The 15,367-nt window shown below is 37.5% G+C and overlaps 1 protein-coding gene across 2 annotated transcripts in view; it reads right to left on the reverse strand.

The window, feature by feature from the left end:
* ERMP1 (endoplasmic reticulum metallopeptidase 1) overlaps window positions 1-15,367 on the reverse strand; it is a 65,054-nt gene that overhangs the window by 29,790 nt on the left and 19,897 nt on the right. Inside the window, exons 5-8 of one of the 2 annotated variants that reach the window (XM_053656473.1) lie at window positions 4,641-4,787; window positions 3,900-3,992; window positions 1,794-2,006; window positions 702-919 (exon numbers count right to left, since the gene is read on the reverse strand). In XM_053656473.1, coding sequence (XP_053512448.1) covers window positions 702-919; window positions 1,794-2,006; window positions 3,900-3,992; window positions 4,641-4,787 — 671 coding nt within the window. Of the gene's footprint in view, window positions 1-701; window positions 923-1,793; window positions 2,007-3,899; window positions 3,993-4,640; window positions 4,788-15,367 lie in introns of both variants that reach the window. The other variant, XM_037143599.2, reaches the window with a different exon arrangement.

Consider the following 15,367-nt stretch of genomic DNA (forward strand, 5'->3'; position numbering starts at 1 on the left):
AGTCCCTGCCTTCATGGAGCCCACAGTCCAATGGAGAACAAAGCTACTCAAACATAAATTATTAGGTGAGCTCAGAGAGGGCTGGCAGATTCAAGAACATGGTTACAAAAACTGCAGCAGATTCAGCAGAGGCCACGAGGCTGTGCTAAGAAGCCTTCCTAGTGTCACTGCCCCAAACACCGTTTATAGCTTTGTAACCTCACTTGAAGTCTGCAATAAAACCCTCAGAATAAGAAGCTTTTCAGAAATCTAACAGTTCTAAGAGTCAGTTTTCTATAACCATGCCACACAATCTTTGATAGTTCAAAAGGCCAAATACAGCCATGTGCCACATAATGACAACAGACCACACACATGCGATGGTGATTCCATACCATCATAATGGAGCTGAAAAACTCCTGTCCCCTGGTGACATCTCAGCCATCATAATGTCACAATGAATTACCACAGTTTTGTGGTGATGCTGTGCAGCCGTTCTATAAAAGCGTAGCACGTACAAATGCAGTAGTAAGTTATACCATCTAGGTTTGTATAAGTGTACTGGATGATGTCCGTACAATGATGAAACTGCCTAATGACACATTTATTAGAATGTAACCCCACTGTTAAGCGGCACATGACTGTACAATAAATCCCAACTGAGTTTGTTTTCAATCCTTGAAAGCAACAAAAAGAAATCAACAAATACACCTAACACTTACCACATAATAAAATCTTTTTGCAAGAGTATGTATGAATATTATTTTGGCAGCAGCAGCAGTTCCATAAAGACAAACGGAGACATAGAAGTGGTTATACCATGAGAGAGACTGTCCAATCAGAGAGATGAACACTGCTATAATGAGAACTGTGACCAGGCTAGTGAACCAGCTTATCAGAGTGATGCCAAGTCCACAGAAGAAGTCCTTCATGTAGTTAGCTGCTAAGAAGAAGAAAACACAACATAGAGACCACCATCTTTATTAAACAACTTCATAACCAATCAGTAGAGTTAAGGGGGCAAACATTAAAACAGGAAATTTACCACTGTAACTGAAAAGTACTGAAATGCCTCAGGGATAAAGTCTGTTAAATACTGGAATAGGTAAGGTATTAATGAGTAAAATTCAAGTAACATTTACTGAGAGTCTCTGGGTACTAAAGACTCAAAGAGCTAAACTAAGTCTTTCAGCTAAGTCCAGATACATTCTTGACTGGGAGAGTGCATAGGCTTAATCTTCGTCACCTTTGGGATACTTTGTGTATCAAAATACCAGCAAGAATGGAAAACAAACTACCACATATAATCTTACAAAAAGAAGCTATCCCAGGAAAAGGAGCAGCACAGGAAAATGACTGCTGTTAAAGGATTATTTAAATTAGCTACTGAATATTTTATCTAGTAACAGCACATACCAGCTTAGACTATAAAACATTTTAAGCAAAAGGGAAACAATTTCACTAGAAGGAGTTAATTTATACTTCAGAACAGTGTGCTAATTGTCTGTAGTATAGACAAGATGTTTTAATGGGGCTTTTCACTAAAACTTAATCTGTACAAACCATTTTCTAATAGTTCCTATGTGATACTTCTATGGAGTGCATAAATACATAAAATTCCCTGCTTCTCTAAGACTAAAAGTATAATAAACATATTAATCTGATATTCTCTTAGAAAATTCTTATTATATAAATCAAATATTATTTTTCTGAGGATTTTTAACTTCTTGGAAAGCTATAAACAAATTGAATAAAAACTTTTAGGCAAATTCTATATACCATGCTAGTAGTGCAGTTTTGAGGAAAATACTTACTCTTCTGTTTGGGCTGCAACAATTTTTTGCCCAGGTACAAAACAGCAGCCACTACCACCATGGAGTTGATTATGGAGCCAACACGAGAGGGGTAGGCAATGACAAATAGGCCGAGCACATCAAAGAAGACCATGTTCCCGTGTCGATACTTAGAAGAAGAAACCAACATATCAGATGTAGCTAGATATTTAAGAACTGCTAAAATGTTGTCACCTATTAGTAAAGAAAAAAAGAAAAGATAAAGTTTTATAAACTATCCAGTGTCTGAATAAATACCTAAATTTTTGTTACTCAATTTTTCAGATAAACTCCAAACTCCTACTTCATTTCCTCTCCACTCAGAAACTCAGCCAACTGGCCTTCATCTTTCCCACCTATTAGAACTGGTCTCTGATCAGTCATACTCTGATAACAAACTCAATGGCTGTTTCCTAGTGCCCGTTCATCTACTATGTATTTGGGGGTGTGCGAGAGGCAACCAGCTGATGATTCTCTCACACATCGATGTCTTTCTCCCCCTCTCCTTCTCTTCCCCTTTCTCTACAAATAAATAAATAAAGTCTTTTTTTAAAGTTATGAATGAGGAGAGAGATTATTTAGCAAGGATGGGAAAAGTCATTATCAGGCAGAACCTGGTGCACAGAGGTCTACAATGAATATTTGTATCAACGAATGAATGAGTTTGAGCTTTAACATAGGAGCCATAAAAAGCCTTGAATGATTGGCCTTTCTTCCTGTTACTCATTCCATCCTTGACTTTCTCTTCTTTTCACTTAAGACACCACACTGTCTTTCACTGGCTTCTCTGTCTGCCTAAAAATGTTTTCCCACAAGCTCAGGTTTAGTCCTTTACCTTAACTTTGCTCTTCCAAAAAGCATTTCTATTCTTTAAACCTTTTGTGGTAGCCTCTATGCCTTTCATTCCCAAACCCATATACCAAGTTTTGCCAAGAGCTCTAAAACTATACCTACATTTCCATCTTGTTGGTTCACAGCCCCTCTCCATCTTACATGTCTGACAGAGCTCGAGGTCTCCTTCCCCTCTCTGTTGCTGCTCTGGGTGAGGATCGCCTTCTCACACCCTGATCACAGGCCATGCATCATCTTTCCCTAGCCAGCCAGACTTTCTACTTTGCAATCACCTTTCTGTCACCTATCTGATTCATCCCTTCTAATTTGTCATGTCTTGTGGAATTTACATTAAAAATATACCTAATTTTCCATCCCTCCCCTTCCTTTCTATCTTTTGTCAACACCACAGTCTAGGTCTATTCCATACTTAAATTATTATCTCCTGGCTTAAGTTAGCTGATGCATGGTTCCCCCGACTCTCCACCATCTACTCCAGACAGTGCCACGAGCATTTAAAACCATCATTTGTTCACGTATGCAGGCCTTTAATGATCCCTTATTTTTGCAGCATCTTCCTGCTGATCTTAAAAGCCCTCTACAATTTTCTCTAACCCTACACTCCTACCTCATTTCCCTCTATTTCTGAAAATACAACTTCCATTAGATTGTAACCTGACAATCCACTCACCAACAGCGCCTCCCATGCCCACAAACACATCCTACTCATGCTGTGCTCTTGGAGCATACTCTCCACTGGGCCAAATCCCACCAACTGTTTAAGGTCAGCAGCAGACTTGCCTCCCCTGATCACTCCACATCTCTCTGGAAAGCACTTTTAACTCCCCTGCCCCTGTGTTGGCCTGACATCTGTCCTATAACCCTTTCCCCTGCCCTCAGCACCCAACCTTGGATCACTGTAAGTTTTCTACACCTGGGCAAGCTGCTCTAATGTGTTGGTGCCACCTCCAATGTATAGCTTCAATTTTGGCTACACTCTCATTGCTCAGCAGTCCTACCACAACCCTGGTCAACTCCCTTTCTAATTACCCAAAATGAATAGTCCTATGCTCTTAATTGCTAAGCTAGACTTCAAGGCTAAACCTGAAGCCCTCATGTCTTTGACTCCAAAGCCCCAGGTCATTCACACTATACACTACCTCCCTAACGCTCAAGTCACAAAATATTTATAGGTTTATAGGTCATCCCTAATGTTCCACCTTACCATGTGTGAAAAATTCAAATTAGAATACCAACCTGCTCTCTGAATGGAATCTGTTAGAATTCTGTCCGCTGTGTCATACTTGGTGTGATAAATGTATCCATTCTCAATGAAAGCTAAGTCTATTCCTAAAACATACACAAAAAAGTCATTTTGCTTTAAAGATCAAACTTGTTTCAGGTCGATTTCTTTAATGTTTTAAATTCCTAAAAGACAAAAATGTCAAAGCACTGGCATGGTTGCTTTGTCACATTTATGGATGAAATTCTGTTCCAATTTTCACAGAATCTCTAGCTGGGTACGTAATTCAATACATGATGAGTAAGAAAGTATACTACTGCACAGGGAGGCATTACAAGTCATACAGCAAGGAGTAGGAATATTGAGCTCAGGAGGTCATTTAAACTTTGCCATCTACGTACTTGCCAGGCCAAAGCCAAATTTTAAATTCAAATAAGCTGTACAAGTCACCTAGGGTAGTGGCAAAGCAAAATAAAAAGGAAGTCAAAGACCCATGAACAATCTGTTACCATCTTTTGGAAATAAACTGCAAAAGTTCTTCCGTTCTCCTGTCACACTGTGAGGCAAGATGACATGTTATAGAAAAGGCAAGCATTTAAACTACAGTTTTTTAAAAAAGGAAAATACCAGGAACTAAGTTTCAGTGAGTCAGGAGACAGAGCTCTTCCACAGAGAAATTTCTCTCAGAAAAATACTATCTACTGACAAACTTCTAAATATTAATTAAGCATAGCACATAATAACAGACAAAATACCTGGAATGTTCCCAAAATCCCTATAGATGCGGAAGTCTGTATCTGAAGGAATGATGCCACTCTGAAAAACCTCCTGAGCCACCACAGAAGCAAAAGGGTGTTTAGCTGCTGAAACATAAGCTTGGACCAACCAAGGGTTTTCGGGACCTGAAAGGAAACATGACAACATAAAGTTAGTATGGACATTTTTTTAACATACTACTTTTTTAAACCTGAAATAGTTACTGTGATGGTTTGGGAAGAAAGGTCCAGGGTTGTTTTAAATCATTTTTTTCTGTATTTTCCCACACTTCTCTAGTAAATATGTATGCTTTTTAGAATGAAAAATAACCCTTCATAAAATAAAATTATTATTATTTTTTAAAGATTTTATTTATTTATCTTTAGAGGGGAAGGGAAGGAGAGAGGGAGAGAAACATTAATGTATGGTTGCCTTTCATGCATCCCCTGCTGGGAACTGGCCTGCAGGGAACTGGCCTGCAACCCGGGTATGTGCCCTGACTGGGAATCGAACCGCGATTGTCTGGTTTGCAGGCCCGCACTCAATCCACTGAGCTACACCAGCCAGGTAAAATTATTTTTAATTATTAAAAAACAACACTATAAAAAGTTTAAGTTTAAAAATAAAAAATCACTCACAAGTTCATCATTCTAAGATAAAATTATTTTCATATTTAAAAATTTATGGTTGTGTGTACTTAGCTATACTCGTAGGGTGTATATACTCATACATTGCTCTTTCACTTAACATTATGTGAAATTCATATTTCTATGTTGACAGGTATTATAATGGTCATTTTAATAATTGTACAATACTGAATATACAATAAATTTCCTTATTACTACTATCTCTAATTTTTACCATTATTAATAATTCCGCACTAACATCTCCATGCACATATGGCTACGTTCAAATGTGGCAGTTATTTTCTTTAGGACAGTGAGATAAATTGTATTATTGTTCCCAATTATTCACTCCTCTCCCCTCTTCCCCCATTTAACTTGTAATGCCTCCCTGTGGAAGCAGCACATACACTTTCTCACCCTGTTAACTGCAGATTTGGCCACATTGCATTTTGGCCACATTTGCTAATTGCATTGACAAATAGATTATGAATGAGAGAGACATGAACCTCAATGGAGAAGACTTTTAGAACACATCACATGGTCCATTCTCAACCACATCCATGATTGAGAATCCCAGAGTGAACAAAGACACATGGAACATAATAACCATGGAACATAACTGCTGTTATTCAGGAACCAAATGTAACTTGAGCAAGAAATAAGCCTCTGCTATTTATTGTGACCCACTGAGGCTCACAGGTTGTTTGTGACAACAAAATTCAGCAAAAAGTTGACTAATGTATATAGATAAAGTAATTATATTTCAGAGAATCTAAGACTATTAACACTTTTATAACCTCATACACAGATAATCAAACTGCTTTCCTACAGGAAAAAAAAATCCACACAATTAGAGTAGGGGTACAGAAACACTACAGAACTAGTTACCCGAGTGACCCGCATACTGTAATTTACCAGACACAGATTTTAAAATAACTGATTAATATGTTCAAAAACACAGATAAGAATTTCACCATACAATTGCAAACTATTTTGAAAATCAGTCAAATTAAAACTCTAGAACTGAACATCATAATAACTGATGTTAAAATTTTAATAGATGGTTTAACACAAGGTTAAAAACAGCAGAAGAAAGAATTACAGATCAACAGAATTAAAGCACAAAAAGAAAAAAAGGATGAAAAATATGGAAATGAGTATGAAAGATATCTGGGGTACAGTAAACAGGTATATGACTAACTGGGGATAGAATGGGGCGGAAGCAATGTTTAAAGAGATAATGGCCAATAATTTTTCCAAACTCACAGAAAACATTAAGCTGTGAATTCAAAACATTCTACAAAGCACAAACAAAATAAATATAAAGAAAAACCACACACAGCACCAAGATCCCTGCTTTTGAAAACCATTATGCACTAAAAACAGTAGGTCTCCTTTGAGACATGCTAGATCCAGGAGTGAGGCTAGAAAAATACAAAATGAGTCAGAATATCTTGTGCTAGAAAGTAAAAAACTGCTTAAAGGCACATGTCAGAGAAATATCAAAAGGTCTAAGGCACCAGTTGAAGGGACTGTCTTGGGCTTAAATTGGAAAAATTCATGTATGAAACTCATAGTAACATAATATAAAATCTACACAATATAATAAAAATAAGAGAAATTCTGAAATAAATACATAAATAAAGGAGAACAGGAAGCATTTCTTCTAGAATTCCAACTATTAACTACAGATGGAATAACAGAGCTGGAACATTAAGTATCCGGCTGTCAACTTCAACTGATCTACCCAACCATGGAGCATCATCCAGGGAGAAATCACCAGCACGTAACTATGTAAACACTTCTGACACATTTGATCAGTCACAGCACTTTCTCCATACACGGCACAAATCATTTTTTGTGTTTCAGTTACATTTTTACCTTTCTTGAAATAATTTACCATAATATGCCAATAATGTTGCATATTTTCTTCTACCTTCAATATTAAAATGGCTACACAAAAAATTCACCAATTTTAAAAAGTTTTTTTTAATGGATACTGATATGACGGCTGTCACAATACAATCTAACAAAATTGTTTCAAACCAGAACTTTTTGGCCAACCTAAAAAAACCTGGTCAAAAAAAATTCATAGGTCTGGGATTTTGCAGGGAAAAGGTGAGGGATGCTGCCTTTTCTTTCCAATATTCTTTGGGTCTCAACTGATTCCTTGTTTCATTATTAATCATACCAATATTCTTCCTCATTATGCTTACTATACACGCTTTACATTATGTTATTCAATCTTCACATCAACAATAGGAGGTAGAAACTATTAATTAACCCACTTTACAAACAGAAGACATTGAGAGTTGAGTAATTTTCCCTAACATCAGAAGGGTGTTAGAGATATCTGGTATTTAAAGTTTGCATTCCTGAACACTGTACAACACTGCTCTCCCTTTCCTCATGGCAAATTATATGGTCATGATGAATTACAAGAATTCATAGACCCCAATTATCACTGTTATTTCTTGGCGAACCCCATTCATGTTGTACCAAACAGAGGCTAAATACAAAAAAGGGAGACAATTTATTTAGCTGTACAATAAGTTCTCATAATTAGAAATTATTAACAGTATATTTAATGGGCTAGTCATACAAAAGAAACTTCAGGCGACAAAGTAGCTAAGCCAATGATCAATAGACAAAATGTAAAATAAACAAAGTCCAAAAGTTCACAATAATAACGAAAGACTGCAAAAACTGTTTTTCACTTATCCAAAGTTATTCCTAATTGAGATGGTCATTTATTACAGAATTTGCATATAAAGAAAAAGAAAAGTCTCTTTGTAAATAAAAAAAGTCTTTCGCATATCCCCTAAAAAGGTCTGACAATTTGAAAATCGATGAACACAAAAACTAAATGAATTTCTGAAAACTACAAGAAAAGTAAAAATATATCATGAAACTTATTTTAGTTTTTGTCCTAACCCTGAAATGAGCTGCGTGATAGCTCCCAATACAATGGGGAAAGAACAACCTCTTCAAACAATGGTGTTGGGAAAACTGCACAGTAACAGGCAAAAGAATAAAAACTAGACCACCATTTCACAGCATACACAAAAATTAACTCAAAATGAATTAAAGACTTAAACATAAGACCTGAAACCAGATAATTCCTAGAAGAAAAAACATAGGCAGTAAGATCCTTAACATTGTTGTTGGCAATAATTGTTTTGGATTTGTCAAAAAAAACAAAGGCAACAAAAGCAAAAACAAATAAGTAGAAATACATTAAATTAAAAAGCTTCTCCACAGCAAAAGAAGCCATCAACAAAATAAAAATGCAAACTACTGACTAGGAGAAATTATTTGCAGATCATTTATCTGATAAAAGGTTAATATCCAAAATATATAAAGAACTCATACAACTCTACAGCAAAAAATAAAAACAAAAAATCCTATGAAAAAATGAGCAGAAAATATAAATAGATACTTTTTCAAAGATATACAGATGGCCAATGGGTAAATGAAAAAGTGATCGACATCACTAATCATCAGGAAAATGCAAATCAAAACCATAATGAGGTATCACCACCCACAAGTTAGAATGACTACTACCAGAAAGATAAGAAAATGAGTATTGCTGGGGGTATAGAAAAAAGGGAACCCTTGTGTGCTATTGGTGGGAATGTACATACAGACATACACATATATTGCTACACTCAGTTTGCTAATATTTTATTTAGGATTTTTTAATCTATGTCACTTATCTACCAAAAGTATCTACCAAAACTAAATATGCACATCTTATGATTCAGTAATTCCAGGCAGAAATGTGCATATATGTACGTGTGTACCAAAAGGCATTTACAAGAATGTTCAGATCCAAGACAGTGGTGGAGTAGATGAGAGTTACACTCTCCTCCCAGGTCCAAATTGGAATTACAACTAAATTAAAGACCAACCAACCTGAATAACCAACTAAGGTTAGCTTAACAGAAGTCTTACAACCAAGGATTTACAGAAGCCGCCACACTGACGCTGGTAGGAAGAGCACAGACATGTAAAGGGCTGGCCCCGCACCCATGGGCGGCAGCTGAGAATTCAGAAGGATATTTCAGCTGCAAACGAGCCCCTGAGAAACGTGAGGTCTCAAGCCCATACCAAACTCCCTGGCCAGGAGTACCAGAGCCATAATGAGGAGCCCACATAACATCTGGCTGTGAAAATCAGTAGGGATTCTGTCTGCCATGTAGACAGCAGTCTACAGGAACCCAGGCACCCTCTTAAAAAAACAGCACACAAAATCTCATGTGTGGCCACTCATCCTGGGTTTGGTCAGGGGGAGAACAGAGTGGACTACAGTGTCTGAAGTAAGACTGGGTTGTGTAGCTCTGGGGAAAGAGGTGAAAGGACAGCAACCAGGGTGCCTGTGCTGAGTTCCTCTCCCACACCACAGGCACCACCTCTCCTATGTCAAGCACTCCACTCCACCTGACACCAGACTAGAGGAATGCACTGGCCCCACCCTCCCAACACTCTGTCACCTCACCCTACTGAGTTCACATTCTGCAAGGAGTCAGCTGTCTGGGCCCTTGGTGCAGATTTTCTTGGAGGGCTCTTGAAGATGAAGTCATGGATTGCCAGAGACCTAGTTGTGGGCTCAGGCAGGGTCCATTCCCCTGCCACCTCACCTGACTGGCACTTCCCTCCCACAAATCTCCGCTAGCCCCATCCTCCTAACTACCAGTGGCCCTGCCATGCCAAGCTTATACCTTGCAAAGGAGTCAGCTGGATGTGGCCAGTTTGGACCCTCAGTGCAGCCTCTCTTGGAAGGCTGTCAAGGAGGGACAGACTGAGCTGTGTGGCAGTAGAACAAGGGCCATTTTCCCCTCACACACCTTACTGGTGCCACCACTCCTATGTAGAGCCCTCCCTTTGCATGGCCAAATCTTGGTGTATTTGGGCTTGATGAACTCTGCTGGGCTTACCCTGAAAACTCAGAGAGCCACCCCCACCACAAAGGTCCACAGGCACCTAAGTGTGGTGGCCACCTTGGTGCACCCTGAAACTTGCCGAGTGGCCTCAGGCCCAGCAATGGTGCTTAAGTTTGAATATGTATTAATCTAGTGATCACCACTCACACCTACTTGGCGACTTACTAAGAACATACCTCATGGGCATGCAACCAAAGGCTCATTCAGTGACTGAGCCTAAAAGGAAGCCAGCAAGCAGAGCCAGATCTCAGAGCTGCCTTGAGTATTTTGCTGACCTGTGCTCAGTGCTAGTGGAAGGCAGCCTTGGTGCACAGCTTGGCCCCTCCCAGACATAGCTGGGCCCAGAATAGTTAGCCACAACCTGTAAATTGCTTTGTAGCTAACAAACAGGTATCCCAGGACCAGCCACAGGCAGTATCTGACATTGCCATGCACCAAAGTTCCTCCCAGGAGGCCCCAGAAATAACAGACCCAGTGGTGGGATTAAAACCACATTAGAGAACAACCCAATTAGCTCCACATGTGGCACACCCAAGACAAGATCTCAGCAGACAGCAGACCCTGCTGGGGCAAATCTGGCTTTGTGGAGTGAACCCCCTCACAGCAGCATATATATGGTGGTCGTAGCCAGCCCTCACAGTTAGCCAGCCTGAGTAGATGCCTCAGGTCTACCCCACTCACAGACAGGCCAACAGAAATCAAGAATCAACTACAACAGAAGGGCTCACATAATGCACACAAGGGACATTCCTGGAGCCCTTAGCTCAGGTGATCAGGGAGACTGTGTCACTATGATCCATAAGATACCTACTACATCAGGGCACCATATTAAAACTAGAAGGCATAGAAGATCCACCTAATAACACAGAAACAGTTGCAGAGAGGCAGCCAAAGTGGGAAGACCAAGAAATATGTCCCAAATGAAAGAAAAGAAATCCCCAGAAAAGCTACCAAATGAAATAAAGATAAGCAATCTACCAGATACAGAGTTCAAAATAAGGTTATAAGGATGCTCAAGGGACTTAGGGGAAGAATGGATGAACTCAGTAAAAACTTAAAGAGATAAGGGACACAAAAAAGAAGTTAGATACCATAAAAATGACCAGTAAAAAATAAAGAATACAATATGCGAAATAAAGAATACATTAGAAGGCTCAACAACTGGTCAGATGAAACAGAGGAACAAATCGGTAATTTGGAAGACAAGTTGCAGAAAACACCCAAGCAGAGCAACAAAAAATTATTAAGAATAGTCTAAGGGATCTCTGAAACATCAGGCGTAACAACATCTGCATTACAGGAATAACAGAAAGAGAAGAGGTAGAGAAAGGGATTGAGAACCAATTCAAAGAAATAGATTCCTTAATGGAATAAAAAAACAAAACAAAACACACAAGTCCTGGAAGCATAGATGGTCTCAAACAAGTTGACCCAAAGAGGCCCACACCAAGATATATCACAATTAAAATGGCAAAAGTTAAAGACAGAATCTTAAAAGCATCAAGAGAAAGACAATTACCTACAAGGGAGCTCCTATAAGACTGTCAGCTGATTTCTCAACAGAAACATTTCAGGCCAGAGGAATTGGCATGAAAAAAATTTAAATGATTAAAAGTAAGGACCTACAAACAAGACTACTCTACCTATCAAGGGCAACATTTAAAATGGAAAGAGAAATAAAGAGCTTTCCAGACCCCCCAAAAAACAAAAACAAACTTTAGTTCACTACCACAATGGTTCTACAAGAAATTTTCAATAAAGAAACTTATTTAAGAAGCAAGGTAGAAAAGAAGCAGTTATAAAAAACAACAGCAAAAAAATACATACCTATCAATAATCATTTTAAATATAAATGGATTAAATGTTCCAATCAAAAGACATAGGGTAGCTGAATAGATAAGAAAATGAAATATATATATATATATATATATATATGCTGTTTATAACAGACTATAGAGAACTATTCTTTCAGAATGAAAAGAAAGATACACACACTAAAAGTAAAGGGATGGAAAAGATCATTCATACAAATGAAAAATTTTTTTAAAACTGGGGTAGCAATACTTATATCTGCAAAATATATTTTAAAACAAAGCCTATAGTTAGACACAAAGAAGGACTTTATATAATGATAAATGTATCAATCTAACAAAAAGATTGTAAACCCTCGTAAACATTTATGTACCCAACAGAGGAGCACCTAAATACATAAAGCAAATCTTGGTGGACATAAACAGACAGTAATACAACCACAGTAGGGGAATTTAACACCCCACTGATATCAATTGAAAGGTCTTCCGTACAGAAAATCAATTAAGGAAATAGCAGCCTTAAATGACACACTAGAGAGATCAAATGGATTTGATAAATATTTAGAGCATTTCACCCCACAGCAGAACATACACTCTTTCAAGTGCACATGGAACATTTTCTAGGATAGACCACAGGTTAGACCCCAAAAGTCTCAATAAATTTAAGATTGAAATCATAACAAGTATCTTCTCTGATTGCAGTGATATCAAACTAGAAATCATTACAAGAAAAATGCTGAAAAATACACAATCACATGAAGGCTAAATAACAAGCTACTAAACAATGAATGAATTAACAATAAGAATAAGGAAGAAATCAAAATGTACCTTCAGCCCTGGCTGGTGTGGCTCAGTGGATTGAATGCCAGCCTGTGAACTGAAAGTCTGTCAGTTTGATACCCAGTCAGGGCACATGCCTGGGTTGTAGGGCAGGTCTCCAGTTGAGGTCATGCAAGAGGCAACTGACTGATGTATTTTTTACTTATGACTGTGTGTTTCCCTCCTTCTCACCCTCCCTCCCCCTCTCTAAATATAAATAAAATCTTTTAAAAAGTACCTTCAGACAAATGAAACCAGGAATGCAACAACACAAAACCTACAGGACATTAAAAAGCAGTTCTGAGAGGACTGCTTTCATAATATTATAGGCCTAACTCAAGAAACAAGAAAAATCTCAAATAAACAATCTAACCTTATACCTAAGGGACTAGAAAAGGAACAACAAACAAAACCCCCAGTAGAAGAAATAGAATAATAGATATCAAAGCCAAAATAAATGAGTCTAAAAAAATAATACAAAAGATCAATAAAACCAAAAGCTAAATCTCTGAAAAGATAAACAAGATAAACCTTTAACAAACTCACCGAGAAAAAAAAGAAAAAGGATTTAAATAAATAAAATCAGATAATGAAAGAGAAGTAACAACTGACAACACAGAAATACACAGGATTATAAGAAAACATTAGGAACAACTGTATGCCAACAAATTACAAAAAGTGGAAGAAATGGATTAATTCCTAAAAACACGCAATCTTCCAAAACTGAATAAAAAAGAAATGAAAAATCTAAACAGACCAATTACTACTAACAAAATTGACACAGTAATCAAAACACTTCCCACAAACACAGGTGAATTGTACCAAACATTCGAAGAACTAATAGCCATCATTATCAAAGTATTCCAAAAAATTCAAGAGGAGGGATGACTCCAAAGCTCATCTTGAGGCCAGAATTATCCTAACTCCAAAACCAGATAAAGACACTAGAAAAAAAGAAAATTATAGCCTGATAATCCTAATGAACATAGATGTAAAAATCTTCAACCAAATATTAGCAAACTGAATTTAGCAGATCATGCACTATGATCAAAGGTTTTTATCACTGGGGTACAAGGTTGGTACTATATCTGCAAATCAATTAATGAGATATACCACATAAACAAAATGAAAAATCAAAATCACATGATCATATCAACAGATGTGGCGTAAGTATTTTACAAGATCCAGCATCCATTTATGAGAGAGAGAGAGAGAGGGAGGGAAGGAGGGAGGGAAGGAGGGAGGGAGGGAGGGAGGGAGGAGGGGAAAGAAAGAGGGAGGAAGGATGGAAGGACTGAAGGAAGGAAGGAAGGAAAAGGAAGAGAAAGAAACTCTTAGCAAAGTGGGAAAGGAGGAAACAAACCTCAACATACTAAACACTTTGCAGGACAAATCCACAGATAACATCATACTAAATGGGGAAAAACGAAAAGTGTTTCCCTTAAGATCAAGGACATGACAGGGATGTCCACTTTCACCTCTCTTATTCAAAATAGTACTGGAAGTCCTAGCCACAGCAATCAGATGAGAAGAAATAAAAGGCACCAAACTGGAAAAGAACAAAGTAAAACTCTTGCTATTTGCAGATGACATGATACTATATAGAGAGAAACCTAAAGAATCCACTAAAAAACTACTAGAACTGATAAATAAATTCAGTAAAGTAGGAGGATACAAAATAAACTTTCAGAAATCGGCTGCATGTTTATACACCAACAATCAAGTAGCAGAAAGGGAAACCGAGAAAACAATCCTATTTACAATTGCATCAACAATAATAACATACATAGGGGGAATAAATTTAACCAAGGACATAAAAGACCTGTACTCAAAAATTTGTAAGACACTGAAAAAAGAAACTGAAGAGGATACAAATAAATGGAAGCATATGCTGTGCTTATGAATAGGAAGAACTAATGTCATCAAAATGTCTATACTACCCAAAGCAATCTATAAATTCAACACAATTTCTATCAAAATACCAGTGGCATAGTTCACAGAACTAAAACAAATAATTCAAATAATTTTATGGAACCACAAAAGACCCCAAAGAGCCACAGAAATCTTGAAAAAGAAGAACAAAGTTTAGGTAGAGTACTATCCTACCTAATATCTAAGTATATTATAAGATGATAGTAATCAAAACAGCATGGTATTGGCATAAAAACAGATCCATGGAACAGAGAGCCAAGAAAAAATATGCATATGCAAAAATACATGCATAAAGACATATGCATATGTTGCCAATTAATATTCAACAAAGAAGGCAAGAACATACAATGGGGTAAAGACAGTTTATTTGATAAATGGTGTTAGAAAAATTGGGCAGGTACACACAAAAAATTTAAACTAGACAAGCTTCTCACATCATTTACAAGAATAAACTCAAAATGGATTGAAGACCTAAATGTTAAAACTAGAAACCATAAAACTCCTAGAGGAAAACATAGGCAGTGAAATATCTGACATTTCTCTTAGGCATACATTCTCTCTCTCTCTCTCTCTCTCTCTCTCTCTCTCTCTCACA

The sequence above is a fragment of the Artibeus jamaicensis genome, unplaced genomic scaffold (genome assembly GCF_021234435.1).
Source record: "Artibeus jamaicensis isolate MK-2021 breed Jamaican fruit bat unplaced genomic scaffold, CSHL_Jam_final scaffold_1964, whole genome shotgun sequence".
In the NCBI taxonomy this organism is placed as follows: Eukaryota; Metazoa; Chordata; class Mammalia; order Chiroptera; family Phyllostomidae; genus Artibeus; species Artibeus jamaicensis.